General features: G+C 42.9%; 1 protein-coding gene across 2 annotated transcripts; it reads right to left on the bottom strand.

Moving 5' to 3' along the window:
• Nucleotides 1-327: 327 nt before the first annotated feature.
• On the bottom strand, nt 328-20,568 carry fam219aa (family with sequence similarity 219 member Aa). Of its 2 annotated transcripts, none has more exons than XM_033966639.2 (6): nt 20,324-20,568; nt 14,216-14,309; nt 13,384-13,477; nt 12,983-13,063; nt 12,560-12,614; nt 328-6,312 (listed from the first exon to the last, which is right to left on the bottom strand). In XM_033966639.2, the coding sequence occupies exons 1-6, from the start codon at nt 20,375-20,377 to the stop codon at nt 6,154-6,156; spliced, it is 537 nt and encodes a 178-aa protein (XP_033822530.1). In that variant the 5' UTR covers nt 20,378-20,568; the 3' UTR covers nt 328-6,153. The 2 variants fall into 2 exon arrangements, with proteins under 2 accessions (XP_033822530.1, XP_033822529.1); XM_033966638.2 differs by having other exon boundaries at nt 5,856-6,312; nt 12,539-12,614.
• Between the last annotated feature and the right edge of the window lie 565 nt (nt 20,569-21,133).

The raw sequence follows: 21,133 nt of genomic DNA, 5'->3' as shown, positions 1-21,133 counted from the left end.
ATTCTATAGCTTTTAGTTGGTTAGTAGTAGGAGTAGTAGTAATAGTAGTAGCAGCAGCAGTAGCAGTGAAAGAAGCAGTAATGGTAGCAGCAGTACCAGTAGCAGTGGTAGTAATAGCACTAGCAGTAGTAGTAGTATTTGTAGTATTCGTACCTTCAGAAGTGCATCTCATTCGTTTGAGTTTAAGCTCCAGGACCATCTGCTCCAAGGATCAACTCAGCTAATCACAGGCACACCCCCAGATTATACCAGGACTATAGCTGGACTAGGGCAGGACTGAACCAGCACTAAACCAGGACTAAACTAGGACTGAAGGAGGACTCAGTTTGAGCATGTATCATTTATTTAGTTGCACTTTACACAGAACATTGGTATTGTCTAAAACAGTTTTAAATCGTCAGAATCAGAATTACAAATAAAAAAGCATTTTCTGCAAATGGAACATTTTTAAAGAAAATAAATTAAAAACACAAATACAAAAGCAAACATGAACATGACAAATGTAAACCATGAGACGTCTCAGTCACACATGAACTGAAACATGAGCTCCAAATGACTGTGATTTGGGCCATTCACAGATCTGACATTTTGACTAGAATCTACTGACTGACTTCTCCTTAGAAATACTTGAGAATGATCGACTTGTTCATTAAATTCTGTTGTAAATTCCTCCAGTTATTTAAAGAGGGGGTATTATTTTTTGGATCTTTTTACCATGTTATAACGTTCCCTCATCAAAAACATGCCTGAAGAGGTCTATGCATGTTTGAGTAATCTAGCGATCGGGCCCTACTCGAACCCTCTGTACAGGTAACTGTACAAACCTGTAATCAATACAGAACAACTTGACAAGCCTGATGTGATGTGCAATAGTTTCATTCATATTGTTGTGATGTCTATGTCTCTGGGACGATATCAGTCTTAAAATATAAAATAAACAGAGAATATTAAAGGGTCTGTACTTGATTTTTTTCCATGGACGTGAGTAAAAGTGTCTTGCTCCAGTAGATATATTGTATAAGCAGCTCTTGAGGTCGAAATATGATAATTGTGTACTGCCCACATCCAATTCCGGAGAGTTTTATTGTACGAGAATCAGGAAGTGCTCTGTTAGCATGCTAGTATTTGTTAGCTTTACCGTCACGACAAAACTCTCTGAAAGTTATGAAAAGCACTTATAAACTCATCATGGTAAATAATTAGCACAGTAAAAATCAGGTACAGAGACTAAGTATTTGACAAAAAGTCAAAAATACCAAAATGCAACGACATTTAATCGAAATCAAAATTTCTCAAATGAAAATAAATATTACAAATCCAGTAATTTAAACTCATATGTTTGTTACAGTAGTGTTATAAGCATCATCAGTCAGTACCAGCTTCTGTGTTTAATAGAAATATTAAAGAGGGGGTATTTGACTTCTGTGGGGTATTCACATTACATATTTAGATCACCATGTTACCTTTTATTGTTTTAAAATGTTATATTCGCCCAAAACAACCTATTAACATGTTTTTTTTGTTTCATTTTCTTTTTTGACGGTCTGAGTCCCTCCTCTCTTTGCTCTCTGTGCTAAGTCACTCCCCCTTCAGAGCACTATCACAACACATCAGCGTGCATCCCACTAATGCTACTGCTGCACATCACACCAGGTTTGTGAAGTTGCTGTGTAGAGTTTTGTATCGTGTTTTTGTATATTGAGCATGAGTGATATAAGCTCTTCAGGCAGGTTTTTGATGAGGGAACAATGCTATAACATGGTGGGAAGATAAAAAAATGGATTGAGCAGAATATCCCCTCTTTAACATTTAAAAAACAAAATAAATATCAAAGTACAACAGCATTAGTGTTTTTAGTTTGTAATTTGTTGGTAGAGATTTGACCTTGATACAACCTGTGCATACACTAACTATGTATCTGAAAGTACTGACACTGCATTTTACACATGGACTATGCATTTATTTATACCAGCTACTTTGGGCCTTAGACAGAGATCAGACAGACAACCTTGGATAAAACAACATATTGTGGCAAATATTTAAAAAAGACAAAATAATGATTAAAGTACAGTTAAAATGATATTGCAATTTTCAACAAAGATTCAGTAAAAGGCTTTAAACCCATCCAGGAGCAGAGACTGAAATCTGAACTTTAAACAAATCCAAGACTCCCATACATGTTTGTAGAGGTCTAAACTACAGAGTTAGCAGCTTACACAGAGTAAGACCCCATGGAGACACAGGGAGGGCATCTGACACACAGGGAGGGCATCTGACACACAGGGAGGGCATCTGACACACAGGGAGGGCATCTGACACACAGGGAGGGCATCTGACACACAGGGAGGGCATCTGACACACAGGGAGGGCATCTGACACACAGGGACTTTGCTCTGACAGAGGACAGGAGAGTAGTTAAAGAACTGCGGTTAATGTTTCAGTCAAACATGTGTAGCCCCAAGGCCCAAAGCAGCAGTAGCAGTGTCCATCAAAAAGACACAAAACCAAACGCATTTCCTCAAACTAGTTTTGTGGCATTAATGTAAACAAAAATATGAATAATAAAAGATAATTTGGTGACCCTCATCAGTCCTTAAGCAGGTGCTACAGTTAGTTACATTTACAGTCAGCTTCAGCTGCAAAACTGTCTGAGTCAGAAACACAATTCAAAACAAGAATTCTCCAAAAGTGTTTTATGAAATACAAGATGATTCTTAATATTTGAAAACTGTCTCATCTCTGATTAGCTGAACAGCAGCTCCATCCTCATCTCAGATTGGTCAAAAAGTCGGCCATGTGACCATAAAGATCTACCTTGATAGAAAGTAAAATCTAAACCAGGTCTAAACCAAGACTAAACCAAGACTAAAATAGGGTCTAAACCAGAATCTAAATCAGGGTCTAAACCAGGGTCTAAACCAGGGTCTAAACCAGAATCTAAATCAGGGTCTAAACCAGGGTCTAAACCAGGGCCTAAACCAGGGTCTAAACCAGGGCCTAAACCAGGGTCTAAACCAGGGCCTAAACCAGGGTCTAAACCAGGGTCTAAACCAGGGTCTAAACCAGGGTCTAAACCAGGGTCTAAACCAGGGTCTAAACCCAAAGTCTAACCATGTGAATAACTTCAGTCCAAAGAGACTGATATGAGTCGACAGCAGCAGCAGAAACAAAGAATAAAACTGTGAAACAGACTCAGAGCAAAACATTTCCACTGCAGCAGCTTGTTTTTGTTCGTCACTTCAGATTTCAGTCTTTCTGTCAATTCTTCTGGCCGCGTTTAAAAATTGAACTTTGTCCAGACTAAACTGGACCAGACTGAGCCGCTGCTGTGGAAATATGACAATAAGATCCATGTTAAAACACATTTAGCACATAGACAAAATGGACTCTTGTGCCCCATTCACACAGCAGTTTTACCTGCAGTTATATACCTGGACAGAACAGGTCAATCCTTCAGTCATTCAGGTATGATCCATAGCAAAAGAAAATTATGTTCAGTCAACTGGACAAAAGTTTTAGAACAGGGTCATGTGTGAACAATAGACTGTATAAAGAAGTGGACTGACCACAGCATTTGGCTCCAAATGAAGCTCATCGAGGCTGGCGGTTATAATGCCTAATCTGGAGCCGAGTTCCATATTTGGAATTCCGACTGAGTGTGATAGAAACCAAAGAGCCAATCCAAAGTGAGGCTGTTAACGGCAACACCACTGCCAACCCTCCGCTAGTTTGGCAGGGCGGTTAGCAATACTGTCAATCAAACCTTTTGCTAAGCTAGCGGGAGTGACTTGGAGGTCCCAGATTGGTTGGTTATTAATATTCATATCTTGATTTACGGTCAAACGAGTGAAATAAAAACCCCAGGATCATGTAGAGCCTGTTTAAACCTACATTGCAAGGTCAGAATGACGAGCCTGACAGCTGCAGTTACAGAGAGAGGGACAACAGTTTTTCAATAAAAAGTGAACTGGAGCCAATGGAGCCAAATCCACCATGCTCACTTCCTGTTTGGAACGTGTCAGCTAGAAGGTTAGCCGTTTATATACACAGTTTATTGTGTGAACAGAGCTGGGACGGGTGTGAATGGGGGCCACTGCTGAGTGTTCTGATGTGTGAATGGGGCATTATGCACAGACAGGAAGACAAAGCAGAGACTGGACCTAAATGTCCCTGTCCACCTGACTTTCACCTGTCCTTCACCTGTCATTCTCCTGTCCACGTGACCCGGGTCCACTCACTGTTTTGGGTCAGGGTCAAAGCTCTACCCTGCTTCAGCACTGGACAGTTCCCAGTGTAGTATCCCATTATATTCACGGCGGAAAAGTCCAGAAATCCTCCACAATGAACAGAACAAGCTGCATTCCTCAGAGGCAACACCAGGAGGTTGCAGGTTCGACTCCCGTCCATGGAATGTCTTCGCTTTGTTCCTGTAAGCTCATTACAAAGACATGCATCTGAACAGAGGAGGGAGGCGGGAAGGGAATCATCAGGGGTCAGAGGTCAGAGGGACTAATGCACAAGTCCAGCCATAGGAGGAGCGTGCATCCAAAATACACTTATCTGACACTTCTTACTATGTCCACAAATGTTCCTTACGACTGCGTTTGAGCAATTAGGGAAATTATTACAACAAGATTGATCTGAAGAATGTGAAGGGAAAACACTGCAATAGTTCAACGTCTTCCAAGAAATTCCCAAATCTTCCTCAATGTCCTAGTCTGCCCCATCAACCTAAAACATGCACAATAGGTCAAATTATCCAGCCAAGCTAGTCCTGACCCAAGACTAGCTCAAGATCTGAAGATGTTTAACCCAGAGACACTGAAAGTTGGGTCAAATGCAGGTTTAACCCAGAGACACTGAAGGGTCAACTGCAGATGTCCTTCCTTCAGGTTCTATACTGCAACCACAGCTTTGAGTGGTGAGTTTTGTTATCTGGCAGCACATGGAGGAGGTCAGTTGTGGTAGTGTGGTTCAGGTTGGTTGTAGTAGTGTAGGCCGGCCCGGCTGTGGTAGTGTGGGTCGGCTTGGTTGTGGTACTGTGGGTTGGCTGTGGTGTTCAGGGCAGGGGTATATGGCGAGCTGGTTCATGGTCAGATCTCTTGCCAAGCAGGGCTGGGCCTAGTTAGTACTTGGATGGGAGACCGCTGGGAATACCAGGCGCCAGAGTTGGTAAGCAGTGGCAAAACTGTTGTTGTGTCTTTAGGCAAGACACTCCAACCACATCATTGCCTAGTATCAATGTGGTGTGTGTGTGTGTGTGTGTTGGTGGTGGGAGGGGGTCGATGGTTAGGCCTGTCACAACAATCACTATATCAACTTATCGTTCATTATATGAAAGCTTGAACAATATATTTTGGGGCTCAATATTTATCCGGTGCACATTTTCTTTGCGATAGTGTGGAGATTTTGATATTTTATGTAATAAGGTCAGCTTTGAGATATAGAGGGGGTAATAAATAACTTCTATGGGTAATTATCAGTTCCTTCTGCTGTTTATCTGTCACAGCTCAGGCCTTTTAATGATACTGTAGATTTAAAACTGGTTTACTGGTATTGTCCTGCTTTATGTCTGATGATGTTTAAATCCAAGCTCAAAACTGTTCTATTTAGTTACATACGACTGAAAGGTTTTCATTCTGCAAAGTTTTAGTTTGTCTGAGTGTAAATATGTTTGTATAATAGTAATTTTTACTTTATGGCGCTGGCTCTATTTCTCAATGGGAAACCAGTTCAAACTTGACTGACCTTGTGGTCACATGTAAGAGGTATACAGTGAAAAGAACTCCTTGAACAGGTTTCAGTTTACTGTCCTGCAGGCTCACTACAGCAAACGCAGGAATTTCAAAAGTCCATTTTTTTAAAGCACAAACTGACAGTCCTTCTGAACCTGGGCGGTGGAGTTCTGTTGGCGAGCTTCGTTGGCGGTCTCTGTATTTGGCAGGCTATGGATGGCGTAGACTGGGGGCGGTGGTTGTAAGGTTAGGTGGACATGGAGAGCTGGGTCGGAGGTCAGGGGTCACTGGCAGACTAGGAGGTCAGTGGTTCGATCTTAGGTCACTGTATCTGGCAGGCTGTGAAGGGCGCAGACTGGAGGGGGCGGTGGTGGTTCGTTTAAGTTGACACAGGGTGAGCAGGGTCAGAGGTTAGGGGTCACTGTATTTGGCAAGCCATGGAGGGCGCAGACTGGCAGCACATACAGGTGGGGTTCACGGACTTGGGAGGTATCAGATCCAAGTCTTCGTCGTCCGGGATTTCGTCCAATCGGTATCCGTCCTTCAGCAGCTGGATGTTCAGGTCCTGGTTGATTTGCTGAAAGAAGCAGAGAGGTTTTAAACCAGTAGAATCTCTCGAACATCACTCTAAAGCTGTAAATATGAAAGGAGAAAGACTCAGGCCAAAAGGAAAATTGAAACAGGAGTGACATGTTGGTGATGAAGTGATGTGTGAATGCTGCAGTGATGATGAATGATCCAAGTTAGATTTGTTGACCTCATTTTTACTTCCTGAAGTAAATAGTCCAAACCTAGAACAGTGTTAAGAATCCAGTTGGTTTAAACCTAAAAGGACTCTCTCTCATCTGAATGGTCACTACCTAAACCCAACACCTGCAGCCAATCATGAATCAGTGCTAGTGCAGCCTCTGCAGCTCAGTGAGTGAATTCTGGACGTTCTGAGATTTCACATGAGGCCTGTGCATATACTGTGAATGAGACAATGAAGTGATGTGCCCTTTATATGCAGATCTTTCTCCTCCTCTTCCCATCATCTTTCCCTTCTTTCTCTCTCTAGTGTGATAAAAGCTGTGATGGTGGTCTATGGCAGTGTGTTTAGGGAAGCACTGATTCAGCTTTTTCTGTTGTGATACCAATATCAGTCCTTTAAGTGATATTAACTGATACCAGTGTAAGGACAGAAAATTGCACTTATTACATTATAAACATATTACACAGAGATCCAATTGTGTTATGTAACTGTTTTTATCCTTCACATCACTCTGAACAGCTCCATATGAAGAAAAGTTCAAACATTATGAAACTTTCCAGGCCACAGTCAGACTGTAAATAGTTTTATTACATCCAATTAAAGCCCCAACCAAGATACTGACTTAAACGATACACGGATACACAATCAAGCAATTTTTTTCAGTAATGGCACCCGATATTTGATACGAGAATTTTATCGCCGTATGCCTTTTTCAATCTTTCTGAATCTCTGCAATTTTTTGGTTAAAAAGATTCAACTGCACACCACACCCTCAAAGATTACTGATTTACACCATTTGGGAGGGGGGAGGGGGGGGGTCATTGGACATGGATCTGGTTCTTTTTATTTGGCAATAATGATTGTTTTGTCTCCCAACTAGTTCAGAAGTTTCTCAGGAAACTACACATTGAGCTATTCTGATTTTCCGGGTGAGTGCATTCTGTTTTGCGAGTTATATATCTAGCGTCTCTCTCCTGAAATTGTTAATCCACGAATCTTTACAATTTTAAAAAGCAGTTTCTAACATCTACACTAGTGCCTGAATACTTCGCTAAACCACCAAAGTTTCATTCAGCATCTATTACTCCGCACTTCGTGGATTAAGCCCCTCTATCTCTCGGTTCAGCCTGAACTAGCCTAGCCGACTAGCATCATGGCTAAACCTTCCTCCTCTTCCCTCGCTCTTCCCTGCCCTGGTTGCCATATGTGGAGTGATGACCCTGGCTTATTTGACGATGATAGGGACAGCTGCGTTAAGTGTAGTGTAGTGGCAGTCCTGCAGGCCAGGGTTTCAGAGTTAGAAACGCGGATCTGCTCATTGGATGCTCTGACCCCGAGTTACAGTCAGGTAGCAGCAGTAGGGACCGCGGATCGCAGTAGCTTTAGCGTAACTAGCGAGACTAGCCCCCCAGCGCAACCCGTGCAGCCAGGATCAGACCAGGACAGGTTTGTGACAGTTAGAAGAAAGCGTAGGACAGGCCAGGGACACAGGGCTGAGAATAGGACTGTAGCAGACCAGGGACATAGGGTTGAGAGTAGAGAGCTCCCCGTCCAGAACAGGTTTGCTCCCCTGAGCTGGACCCGGGACACTTTAGTCATAGGGAGCTCCATAGTCAGGGACGTGGAACTGCCTGCAGCTTCCACGCGGTGTTATCCTGGAACCAGACTGGGTGACATCGAGGGGAATCTTAGGCTTTTAAAGAAAAGTAAGAATAGGTACCGCCGGATGGTTATACACGCGGGGGGTAACGATACTCGGCGCGGTCAGTCAGAGGTGGTTAAGTTACAGATAGCTGCAGTCTGTGAATTGGCTAAGTCGATGTCGGAGTCCGTGTACTTCTCTGACCCCCTCCCAACCTACACCAATTATGAAATGTACAGCCGCTTTTCAGCAGTCAACCAGTGGCTGACCAATTGGTGCCCGCAGAATCGTGTCGTCTTCATAGATAATTGGAGGGCATTTGAGGGGAAGCCTAGGCTTATACGTAGAGACGGCATCCATCCCACGCAGGCTGGCTCTGCCCTGTTAGCTCAGAATATGATTGCTAGTCTAGATTGACCAGGTAAGACTAGCACGCAGAATAGCTCAGGGAAGCACAGTGATAGTGACGTTAGCACAGCTCAGTCAGAGAGAACAGCTCCAAACAGACAGAGACTGTGTGTGCCCCATGTGCCCCACGTACAAAAAGCACAAAAAAAAACAACCTCTAACCTCTGACAAGGAAGCTGTCAGGTCTCATAACTTAATAAAAATAAATAAATGTGCCGCAAATAAACAAAATGATAAGTGTGTAAAATGTGGACTGCTAAACATCAGGTCTCTTTCCTCCAAATCTCTTTTAATAAATGAACTAATTGGCAACCTTAATATTGATCTGTTAGCCCTAACTGAAACATGGCTTCGGGAAAATGATTATGTTAGACTAAATGAATCTACACCATCAAGTCACATGAACTTTCAGAGTGCCCGGAGCACAGGTCGAGGTGGTGGTGTGGCCGTCATCTCTCATTCCAGTCTAATTCTCAGCCCCAAACCCAACTATACATACCTCTCCTTTGAAAGCCTCGAACTCTCCATTACGTGCCCCAATTGGAAAAACCAAAAAGCTGTTATATTTATAATAATTTATCGACCTCCTGGTCCATATGCCGACTTCCTGACAGTTTTCTGATTTCATTTCAAGTTTAGTCTTGAATTGGGAAAGGATTGTTATAGTTGGAGATTTCAACATACATGTAGATAACGGCAATGATTGCCTCAGTAATGCTTTTGGCGCGCTCCTGGATAGGATCGGTTTCACCCAGAGTGTGAATAAGCCGACTCACTGTCACAATCACACTCTAGATCTCGTCCTAACCTACAGTATTGAGATTAATGATCTAATTGTCCTTCCTCAAAACCCTAAAAGACTATCCAGCCCCACAGAAAAAACTATAATGAAAAGAACATTATCAGATAAATCGGTTACAGAGTTTAAAGAAATTATTGAGCCATTACTGAAAGATATGTCATGTGACAATGAAAATAATTTTAATCCAATTGTCACTGATCAATTGGTTGACAGAACAATGCTCACCTTAAAATCTGCTCTCGATGTTGTAGCTCCGCTAAAACAGAAAAGCATTAAACCAAGACCTCCGGCTCCATGGTACACGTTACAGCTCAGGACACCCAAACAACATGTAAGACGCACAGAGAAGCTTTGGCGCCGCTCGCGCTCTGAGCAGTCTCTGAAGGCATGGAAGCTCTACCTGCTCACTTATAAGGCCGCTCTGCGGAAAGCCCGAACTAGATACTATTCAAATCTAATAGAAGTAAACAAAAATAACCCCAGATTTCTGTTCAGCACTGTAGCCAGGCTGACAAACTCCCACACTGCTAATGAGTCTCTTATCCCCTCGAACATTAGTTGTGATGACTTTCTTCAATTCTTCGATTACAAAATTACAACCATTAGAGACAAAATCAACAAAGTTACTCCAAAAATCAGCTCTGAGCTAATCCAGTCTGTAATACCAATATCCCACATGGATCCTCTAATAATATTAGATCAATTTACTCCTGTTGATGAGGTGGAGATTACCTCAGCCATCATGTCGTCCAAACCATCAACCTGTATGCTCGACCCTATTCCAATCAAACTCCTCAAAGAAGCCCTCCCCCTAATAATAGATTCCATCCATAACATAATAAATATGTCGTTAGAAAATGGCTACGTTCCTCAGTCCTTTAAGTATGCTGTGATTAAACCCCTTTTGAAAAAACCTAACCTAAATCCTGATGAACTAGTCAACTATAGACCTATCTCTAATCTTCCCTTCCTCTCAAAAATTCTAGAACGAGTGGTGGTGAAACAGCTCTGCCGCCACCTGCAGGACAATAATATATTTGAAAAATTTCAATCTGGATTCAGAGCAGAGACTGTACTGCTTAAAGTAACAAATGACTTACTACTAGCTGCTGATAACGGGCTGGCTTCAGTCCTGGTCCTACTGGACCTCAGTGCAGCGTTTGACACCATTGATCACAACATTCTACTGCAGAGGTTAGAATGTGACATCGGAATCAGAGGGACCGCCCTCAAATGGTTTAAATCCCATCTATCAGACAGGTACCAGTTTGTTAGTATAAACCAGAGCACCTCTCCCTGTTCTAAAGTAGCCTGTGGTGTTCCACAAGGATCTGTGCTTGGTCCAATCCTATTTACTCTGTATATGTTGCCATTGGGTAACATTATCAGAAAACATGGCATTAATTTTCACTGCTACGCTGATGACACTCAGCTGTACTTATCAATGAAATCAAATCAGACTGATCAAATAGATAAACTCAGTGTCTGTGTGAAGGACATCAAAACCTGGATGACCTTGAATTACCTGCTCTTAAATCCTGAAACAACAGAGGTCATTGTCGTTGGTCCCAAAGGTCAAAGAGATTCTCTGTCGGACCAGATAATTTCACTCGACAATGTGAGTATAGCTTCTAGCCCTACTGTAAAAAATCTTGGAGTCCTATTTGATCAAAATCTCTCATTCACAGCCCATATAACCCTAGCTTGTAAAACCGCATACTTTCACCTGCGAAATATAACTAAAATTATAAATATTTTACCTAAAAACGATGCTGAAAAACTCATCCATGCATTTGTTACTTCCAGACTTGATTACTGTAATTCTCTGCTCGCTGCCTGCCCCAAAAGTACTATAAGGAGCCTCCAGTTGGTCCAAAATGCAGCGGCCAGAGTCCTAACAGGAACTAAAAGAGTCCTAACAGGAACTAAAAGAAGAGACCACATCCGTCCTGTACTAAAATATCTGCACTGGCTTCCTGTCGAGCTTATAATCAAATTCAAAGTCCTCCTCCTGACATACAAAACCCTAAACGGTATGGTCCCATCCTATCTGCAAGATGTTATTGTCCCGTACCAGCCAAACAGAGCACTCTGCTCTCAGAATGCAGGACTATTAGTGGTTCCTAGAGTGTCCAAAAGTACAGTGGGAGGGAGAGCATTCAGTTACCAAGCTCCTGTGCTATGGAACCAACTCCCTGCTGATGTTAAACAGGCCCCCACAGTCTCTGTATTTAAGACCAGGCTTAAAACCTTCCTCTTCGGTATAGCTTATGACCAGGTTACTTAGTGAGGGAGTTAGGGAGTGACATTAAAACCCGGGATAAGATGGGCTGCAGTAGGAGATAACTAGCTGGGGGAAGTATGGCAACCTGAGCACTATCCTCTGCTTTGTCCTATTTTCTCATCAGCAATGCTATTCACATGTTGTCCCCTGTTCCACTCCCCCCTCTCCTCCTCCCCGCCTGGCCCTCCTCCCCGCCTGGCCCTCCTCCCCGCCTGGCCCTCCTCCCCGCCTGGCCCTCCTCCCCGCCTGGCCCTCCTCCCCGCCTGGCCCTCCTCCCCGTCTGGCCCTCCTCCCCGTCTGGCCCTCCTCCCCGCCTGGCCCTCCTCCCCGCCTGGCCCTCCTCCCCGCCTGGCCCTCCTCCCCGCCTGGCCCTCCTCCTCGCCTGGCCCTCCTCCTCGCCTGGCCCTCCTCCTCGCCTGGCCCTCCTCCTCGCCTGGTCTTCCTCCTCCTCGGCTGGCCGATTTTTCTGTTTTGTCTGATTTTTCCTGTTGTTTGATTTAATGTGTAGGCAGCACGGTGGCTGAGTTGCAACACTCATGCCTCACAGCAAGAGGGTTTGGTTCGATCCCCGGGTCGCCCAGGCCTTTCTGTGTGGAGTTTTTCCATGTTTCTCCCTGTGTCTGGATGGGTTTCCTCCGGGTACTCCGGTTTCCCCCATCAACCAAAACATGAACGCCCTTCGAGACAACTGTTGTTGTGATTTTGGCCGTTACAAAAATAAATGAATTGAATTGAATTGAATTCTGTTCCAGGCATGTATCAGTCAACCTAATTGAAATTGGACCTAATAGTTCAAATGGTTCTCTGGTACTGTGGGTCGGTGGGTCTAATGGTTTTGTGGCTATATGGTTCTATGGGGTCTTATGGTACCATGGTTCTATGGTGGTGACAGAAACCAAAGTAAAGTTCTTTGTACCTGCTCCCTCAGACATCTCACCTCGGCTGAGGAGTATCCAGATGAAGAGTACCTGGACATGTCGAAGTCATCATCACTGAAAGAAACAGAAGATTAGCACCAATGCTAACTAGGGTTGTCAAAAGTATCAATGCCAAAAAGTCCCATAAAATTATCTTGAGCTGTATCAGAACAAGCATAAGACCACACAGCATAGTACACGCGGACCACTGAGGGATTACACAGATATAAGGCCACAGGGGAATATAAAAGAAAGTAATCCCATTTAATGTTGAAAAACACATTCTATTGTCTAAAGAAAATGTTATTATCATTGTGGCATCGGAAACGGTATCGAGTCTCTTCTTTAGTATCGAATTAGAGTTAGTATTGTGACGATGTTAGTGCCAACTCTACATTCAAACGAGGGAACCTTGTGTTCTACCTGAGAACATGAGCACTCACCTGTCTGTGTCCAGAGCCACCAACGGCTTCTCGTCTGGACTCTGGTCTAAGGATGAGTATCCTTTGTTTGGGACCACCAGCCTGAGAGAGGAAAGAGGGAGAGAGAGAAGAGGGGAAGGACAGAGGGAAAAAGCAGAGAGGGGAGAGGGGAAGAGGGGAGAGAGAGAGAGATGGAGAGAGAAGGAAACAGAAGAAAGAGATGGAGGGAGAGAGACGGAGACACAGAAAGAGAGAGAGCAAAAGAGGAGAAAGGGGGAGAGAGAGAGAAGTAGTTATAGGTTGTGTCTTCAAGCAAAACACTTCATGGTCCACTCATACAAATTTGGAGTATATTTGTATATCACGTTTATTAAAGTGTGCGGCTGTCGTGTTTGTAATATTAAAATGTGAGTTTGTTGTACCGTGTGCGTGCGTTCTTCTTGGGTTGCTGGTTCACTGGACTCCCCACCGAACCGTTCTTCACCGATCCTTTACGGGCCAAGTCCCTCTGTTTCTCTGAAGGAACCACAGGAATAAACAAGAGAAAACAGACAAGAACACGTGAGAGCACACAAGAACCCAGATACATCTAACACACTGAGCCCTTACGGGACTCCCTACATTCTCTGCATTTCGTGGGGGTGGAGCTTAGTGTCGCATGTCAATCAAAGCTGAAAACCTGCTGCATGATGTGTTTTCATTTCATTTCATAATCAGCAGATGTAATTGCAACATATATTAAGGCTCAGAGTCATTTGTGTGATCTGTTAAACGCAGCGACCTGTTACCTTATAATTTTCATTTGTCTACAGCTCAGTTTTTGTTTTTTGTTTTGGACTGGAGCTGAATGCTATAGGTGACGTCACACTCAGTTAGTCCACTTCCTTATACAGTCTATGTAGTTGACCTAACCAAAGCCATAAATGTTTATAACATAACCACTGATGCAAAGTGTGTGTTGTTTGGCATAACTGTGTTTGGGGGCAATGGTGCCACGCTCAAACATCAATGTAAAATAAACAAAAAACTGGATGAGTTTTTGGCATAATTTTAGGTCTAAATTTGGTTGCCATGGTTGCAATAGGACGTCAAGTTCCGCCCCCGGTCAAAACACCAAGCTTTTAGGGAGTCTCGAGCCTTTATGAGCCAAGTCTCTCTGTTTCTCTGAAGGACCCACAAGAAAACACATTTAGTACCATTCCATCAGACATAAATGTGTGAAATGGACTCTGTGTAAACAGAGAGTTCAGTTACCTATCTGGACCTGCAGGGGGGAGGGCTTGTAGTTGAGAGCCACAGTTTCTCCTTTGGAGTCGGGTCCGCCCTCTGATGAGGAGGTCGCTGGGTCCTACAACACAACATTTATCATTTATTATTATTCAAATGTAAGCCATTAATCGTAACAAATCGATTAATAGAGTAACGATTATTTGATGACTAAATTGTTTAGCGATTAATGGGCCCATATTAGACTATTTTCTGATCTATGTCATAGTGTTTTCTCATCACAAACATACCTGGAGTTGTGTTTTGTTTCATTCACACATGTTTAACGCACAAACCCTGCATATCCTGCGAGTTCTTTTCTCAAACTGAAAACACTCACTTTGTGATGTCATGTACAGGAAGTGCTCCATTTTGTGTAATATAGGACCTTTAACAGGTTTATACAGAGGCTCCAAAACATGAGGCGCTGAGAGAAGAGGTTCTACGATGTGGACAAACCTGACAGAATAATAGTTAGATGAAAGGTTTATCAAAATAAACGATAGCTGTAGCCCTATTCAAATTGAACTATTCACAATACTGTTACTGATTTATGTCAGGAGCAGAGGACCTGGAGGTAGGCCTGTTGCCATAGTTACAATATCAACTTATCGTTCAATTCATGATAGATTATTTTAAGGGTTAGTATTTATGGAAGGGACTTTTTCTTTGTACCAGTGGGGAACTTTTTCCTATTTCATTTGTAATATGTAAAAGAGCTAATAAATAACTTGTATAACAGTATCTGTTGAAGTGGTTCATTCTGATATACTGCAGTACTTTCAATATTTTTATGCTATATTATTGTTTATGGTCTAGATTTTAGATATGAATCATTGCAGGCCAAGCTGGAGGATTATTTTGCATTATTATTTTGTTCTAGGTTGATGTGAAGTCATAAGTGCTAACAACTCTGCCAATGTGCTGTAGAGATAGTACAATAAATAACAAAGATATTCCCAATTATATGTCCAGAATGTGCAGAACAAAACCACTTCTGATGATCTCTTCTAAATGATTGTTATTTTCACTTATAGCCAAGTACAATTCTATAACAGCTGTTTAAATATGGAACCTATTCATAATATTTTAAACTGGCAGCAATGTTAATAATTATTGTGATTGTTAATTGCACTTATTTTGGCCATGATAATCGTGATACCAAATTTCAATATTGTCCCAGGCCTACTGTGCTGCTCAAGCTCACTCAACACACTCTACCCAGAGGAGACAGGACTACTCCCTCTCCTCCCTCTCTCCCTTTCTCACCTCCTCCTCCTCCCTCCTTCTCTCTCTCTCGCTCTCTCCTCCCTGTTTCATCTCCTTCCCTCTGTTTCTCTCTCCCTCCTCCTCCTCCTCCTTCTCCTCCAGCACCCTCCCTCCCCCTCTCGTATCCCCAGAGCACAGCCTTATGTCACACAGGATTCTCTGTTGTACAAGAACATGATCAGACCCTCGTCCTTTGGGTTTAAAAGAGCTAGTTCTTTCCAACACAAACAACTGCATTTAGAGAAAAGTATGACTTTAGACCTCTACAAACATGTTCTGATATGTCCCTGTGCGTCAGATGCCCCCCACCCCCCCCATCCGAGTCTCCATGGGTTCTTATTCTGTGTAAAAGCTGCTAACCCTGTAGTTTAACTCTTTACAGACATTTTCTGAAAGGATGGGATTCCTGGAGGATGGGAGGGCATCTGACACACAAGGATATAGGAAAATGGGAGGGCATCTGACACACATGGATATAGGAAAATGGGAGGGCATCTGACACACATGGATATAGGAAAATGGGAGGGCATCTGACACACATGGATATAGGAAAATGGGAGGGCATCTGACACACATGGATATAGGAAAATGGGAGGGCATCTGACACACAGGGGATATAGGAGGATGGGAGGGCATCTGACACCCAGGGGATATAGGAGGATGGGAGGGCATCTGACACCCAGGGGATATAGGAGGATGGGAGGGCATCTGACACACAGGGATTTGATGGTGATCTGTTGAAATGCTGACACAGCATTGTGGATTACACGCTCAGCTTTAAGCCAATCACCGACCTCCATCAAATCATGTGACCACACCATCCCAGAGTCATGTGATCATGGTCTGATGAGCCCATTACAAATGCATTTACACTCGAGTCATCCTCTCTCACCACAGTCATGTTTGAATACTTACACCAGAATATAGAAACACACAACACCAGAACTATGCCATACGACTACGCCATACGACCACGCCATACGACCACGCCATACGACCACGCCATACGACCACGCCATACGACCACGCCATACGACTACGCCATACGACCACGCCATACGACTACGCCATACGACCACGCCATACGACTACGCCATACGACTAAACCACAGGACTACACCAGAGGGCTATAGCAGGACTAAAGTAGGACTAAAGCAGGACTAAAGCAGGACTACACCATAGGACTAAAGCAGGACTCAAACATAGCACTAAACCAGGACTATTCAGAAGCTTCAGTCACCGGACTTAACCCTTTATTTGGCTGATAATGTCTTGTATAGAGATAGCCGATATGCTGAAAAGCCCAAATATTGACCCGATACATCGGGTAACCGAATAACTGAGCTTATATCGCTCAGCTCAGCTTTAAATCTCCAGCATAAGTTTCATTTTAACGCTTTAATATGAAGAGACAACTGCACTAAATGTGACACACAGCTCTCTTAATGACCTATTGTAAAAAAAAAAAGGGCTGTGGGGGAGTTTGTAGTAAATTTAAATGACATAATTTGAGGAAAATAATCAAAATCTGCCCTACATATTAGCCGATATGCTGAAAAGCCCAAATATTGACCCGATACATCGGGTAACCGAATAACTGAGCTTATATCGCTCAGCTCAGCTTTAAATCTCCAGCATAAGTTTTATTTTAACGCTTTAATATGAAGAGACAACTGCACTAAATGTGACACACAGCTCTCTTAATGACCTATTGTAAAAAAAAAGGGCTGTGGGGGAGTTTGTAGTAAATTTAAATGACATAATTTGAGGAAAATAATCTAAATCTGCCCTACATATTGGCCCAAAAGTATTGGCAGAGCTTATCGGCCAACAGCTACAAATTGGCCCCTATAACTGCTAGCCTCAATGAGCTGAATGCTACGGGCTACATCACACTCACTTCTATTATACGGTCTATGCCGCTGATCTCCATTGTTGTTCCATTTTAGAGTGAGGAAATTTGTATAGAATCTGCATCACTGTTTTGAATATTAAATTAGAGTATTTCATAAAGAGCTCATGCAGTGGCTTGTATTCACATTAGGACCCTGTTTGTGGTCTTGTCTGAGCTCAGATACTAATGCTAACCCCTCTTCTGTAATGTTAACCCTTGTCAGCTGCTCTAAACTCAGGTCTGTGTAAACTCCAGATGAAAACAGGTTCAATAAACGACTCTGTTTGCTCTGCTTTGTTTAAATAATACTATATCATTTGAATCCATGAATCTGATTGGCTGTTGCGGTACCATCACTAAAATCCCAATGTCCAAATGCTGCAGTCATATAAAATTGTGATATTAGATGAGGTCGCTATGAGGTTGTGAGGCTGAAGGACAGTGTGTTTTATTGAGCCCAAAGAAGCACAGATCACCGGTCACAGGTGTCTCTACTGGATCACAGCACTATAACAGACCCTACCATTGCCCAATTTGGAACTTTATCTGATTTTTCAAACTGAGCAGGCCCAAGCGCTGAAGTTGCTATAGTAAACGTACTTTGGACAAACCTTATATTTGAGATTGGTTGGATAAAATTGACTCTTGAATACAAACTTTCTACAGAATTTTCACACACAGTAAGTATAAATATAAGAGTAAATATTTCAGTATTTAAACTGTTAATAAAGGTTAGAAAACAGAGCAGAGCTGAGTAAAGTCTGACTTCAGTAAAACAGAACTTCTGCTCTAATACCATTGTTTTGTTTCAGCTTTTAAAAATAACATATTGAAAGAATCAAACTTTGAATGAATGCATTTAAACTGAGACACACGTGTGACTACAGCCACAGAACACGGGTTAAGCACGTTAGGTGCCAAATCGAGCAAGAGGAAACAACATTATAACAGATGAGAAAAGAGTGTAATATGGGTCTTGTAATGTTCAGTTTTGCTCTCCTTTATACAGATGATGCCTGGCACAGACTCTCCTCTATGTGTATCACACTGTGCTGTGTTTGCCCCATGTCCGCACTCCCTCCTCCTCCCTGTGACTCCCCCCTCCTCCCTGTGACTCCCCCCTCCTCCCTGTGACTCCCCCATCCCTTTCCCCTCTCTCCCCTCAGCATCCCAGCTCTCCATCCCCCTCCCCCCTCTGTCTCACCCAGGGATGCAAGTTTAATTGCAGTCTGAATCAACACAATTAGGCTGCAAGTTTTGATGACTTGAAAAACCCTTAACCGTGTAGTTTAGATCTGTACAAACATGTTCTGAAATTTAATTCTTGTACCAGTTTGTCAGTTTATATTTTCAGTCATTGTCATTTCTTCTGGATGAGTTTAAAATGTGAACTTTGAACAGAATCTAATTATTAAAACAGAAATCACTAATCTAATCACAATCACAATCGTTCAGCCCCTCCTCTCTCTCCCTCTCTGTGACCCCACCCGTCTCTCCCAAGCACAAAGCTCTCATTCATAGACCTCCACGTCACATTCAGGGCTTGTCCTATACCACACTACTGCTTACGTCACAGGCAACTACACCAACCCTCTCATCCTCTACTTGCGTGCCAGATGCCTTCCCTGTGTGTCAGATGCCTTCCCTGTGTGTCAGATGCCCTCCCTGTGTGTCAGATGCCCTCCCTGTGTGTCAGATGCCCTCCCTGTGTGTCAGATGCCCTCCCTGTGTGTCAGATGCCCTCCCTGTGTGTCTATGGGGTCTTATTCTGTCACACAGGTAAAGAGCATTTGGAATTACATCTTTGAGCCTCTTTGCTTTTTACAGCTATAATCCTGAACCCATCCCATTTGGAGAATAACAGCCCAAGGTCCCACTCACAGTTTTACAAGGAAGATGTATACATTCTATCAACAGCTACATTTAAACATGGGGATGGTTAAAGGTACATTAAAAACAATAAACACAATAATAATCGATCTTAATCAGATGAATCCCAGAGTTTCCCATACAGTTTGCTGACACTATGGCAGCACAAGTTATTTTGATTTGAATCATTTCAGAATATAAATATCACTAAGTGTAGTCTCTTTTATAAGTTGATAATAACACAATGAGAATCTAAATCCAATTTTGAAATGCCAATATATAATCTACTATTTTAGATTAATCAGAATACTTATTTTGAGTAAGTGTATTCAAGTACAGTTATTTTATCATTTGGTGGTATTCGGAATATAGTTACTTTTCCGAAATCAAATGAATACATAACAGTACTTGATCACACAATTTTGACTTTGAACTGCACAATAATTAGTGAGGAAAAAAGAAAAGCTCTTTCATGTGTGATTTTTACATAATAATATAATGCAACTCCATGTAAAAGTATTCAGAGTATTCAGAATACATTATACAATATTTTAATGCAGGTATTCGCTATTCTGTAACTAAATACATTATCAAAGTATTCTTCCCATCACTGGCTGTATTAATGTGAAACACTGCATCCTACAGCTTTGACCCAAGCTATTCAGTATTAGGCCTATTTCACTGTCTCTGCTTTCTGAGGTGGTCACCTTGTTTATTTCAAAATGCACTGCGACCTGTATTTGTATTTTAATATATTCAATCGGTAATTTATAAAATATTAGTCAGTGAAATTGCAACTAGACGTTTTTCCACATTGTTCTATCCTCGTCTCTGCCAGTGATGCTGCAGTCCCGCATCCCCGGATCATCTATCATCCGAGCCCGGGGAGCTGCGCCCATCCTCGGCCCGGAGACACCACCCCTCCTCGGGCCACAGCTCGGGCCTGACCCCGCTCACAAAGCCCTCTGGCCCCGCACACACAGCTCGGGGTAATCCTGTCTCCTACAGCAGGCACAGAGCATCACAACAGCGGCTAAACACAGCGGCTAAGCACGGTCTCTCACCAGCGTCTCCCCGTTCACCGGAGGCACCTGGAACCGGTCCATTTCTTCCATCATTTTGGCGGAAAACGAGCTGGAAACGCCGCACAGTGTAAAATAAACCCGTGGTGCGGTTTGATCGCTCGTTTGCGGCGGTTTTAGGCTGAGATTGTCCGAGTTTTAGCGAAATATTAGCTCGCTCTGCTCCATCCTGACAGAGGTGACTCTGCAGCAGCGAACCATGGATCTATAACGCAGCGTAAACGCCCCACTTCCGGGTTCAAGGATATTCATAAGGACACTGACCAATCAGAAACCAGGACTGAATCAGGACTAAACCAGGTCCAAACAAGGACTAAAACAGGACTGAATCAGGACTAAACCAGGCCCAACAAGGACTAAAACAGGACTCAAGAAGGACTAAAACTGGACTGAAGAAGGACTAAAACTGGACTGAAGAAGGACTAAAACAGGACTCAAGAAGGACTAAAACTGGACTAAAGAAGGACTAAAACTGGACTGAAGAAGGACTAAAATAGGACTTAAGAAGGACTAAAACTGGACTGAAGAAGGACTAAAACAGGACTCAAGAAGGACTAAAACTGGACTGAAGAAGGACTAAAACAGGACTGAAGAAGGACTAAAACTGGACTGAAGAAGGACTAAAACAGGACTGGAAAAGGACTAAAACAGTGCTAAACTATGAGACTAAACCCAGACTAAAGCAGGTCTAAACCAGGACTGAACCAGGACTAAAGTAGGTCTCTAAAATCCGGTATAAACTATGGGACCAAAGCAGGTCTAAACTATGGGGCCAGAAACCAGGACTTTCAG

This window comes from Periophthalmus magnuspinnatus, chromosome 5 (genome assembly GCF_009829125.3).
Source record: "Periophthalmus magnuspinnatus isolate fPerMag1 chromosome 5, fPerMag1.2.pri, whole genome shotgun sequence".
NCBI lineage: Eukaryota > Metazoa > Chordata > Actinopteri > Gobiiformes > Gobiidae > Periophthalmus > Periophthalmus magnuspinnatus.
The sequence above is the reverse complement of the archived record's forward strand: the minus strand, read 5'-3'. Positions and strand labels throughout refer to the sequence as shown.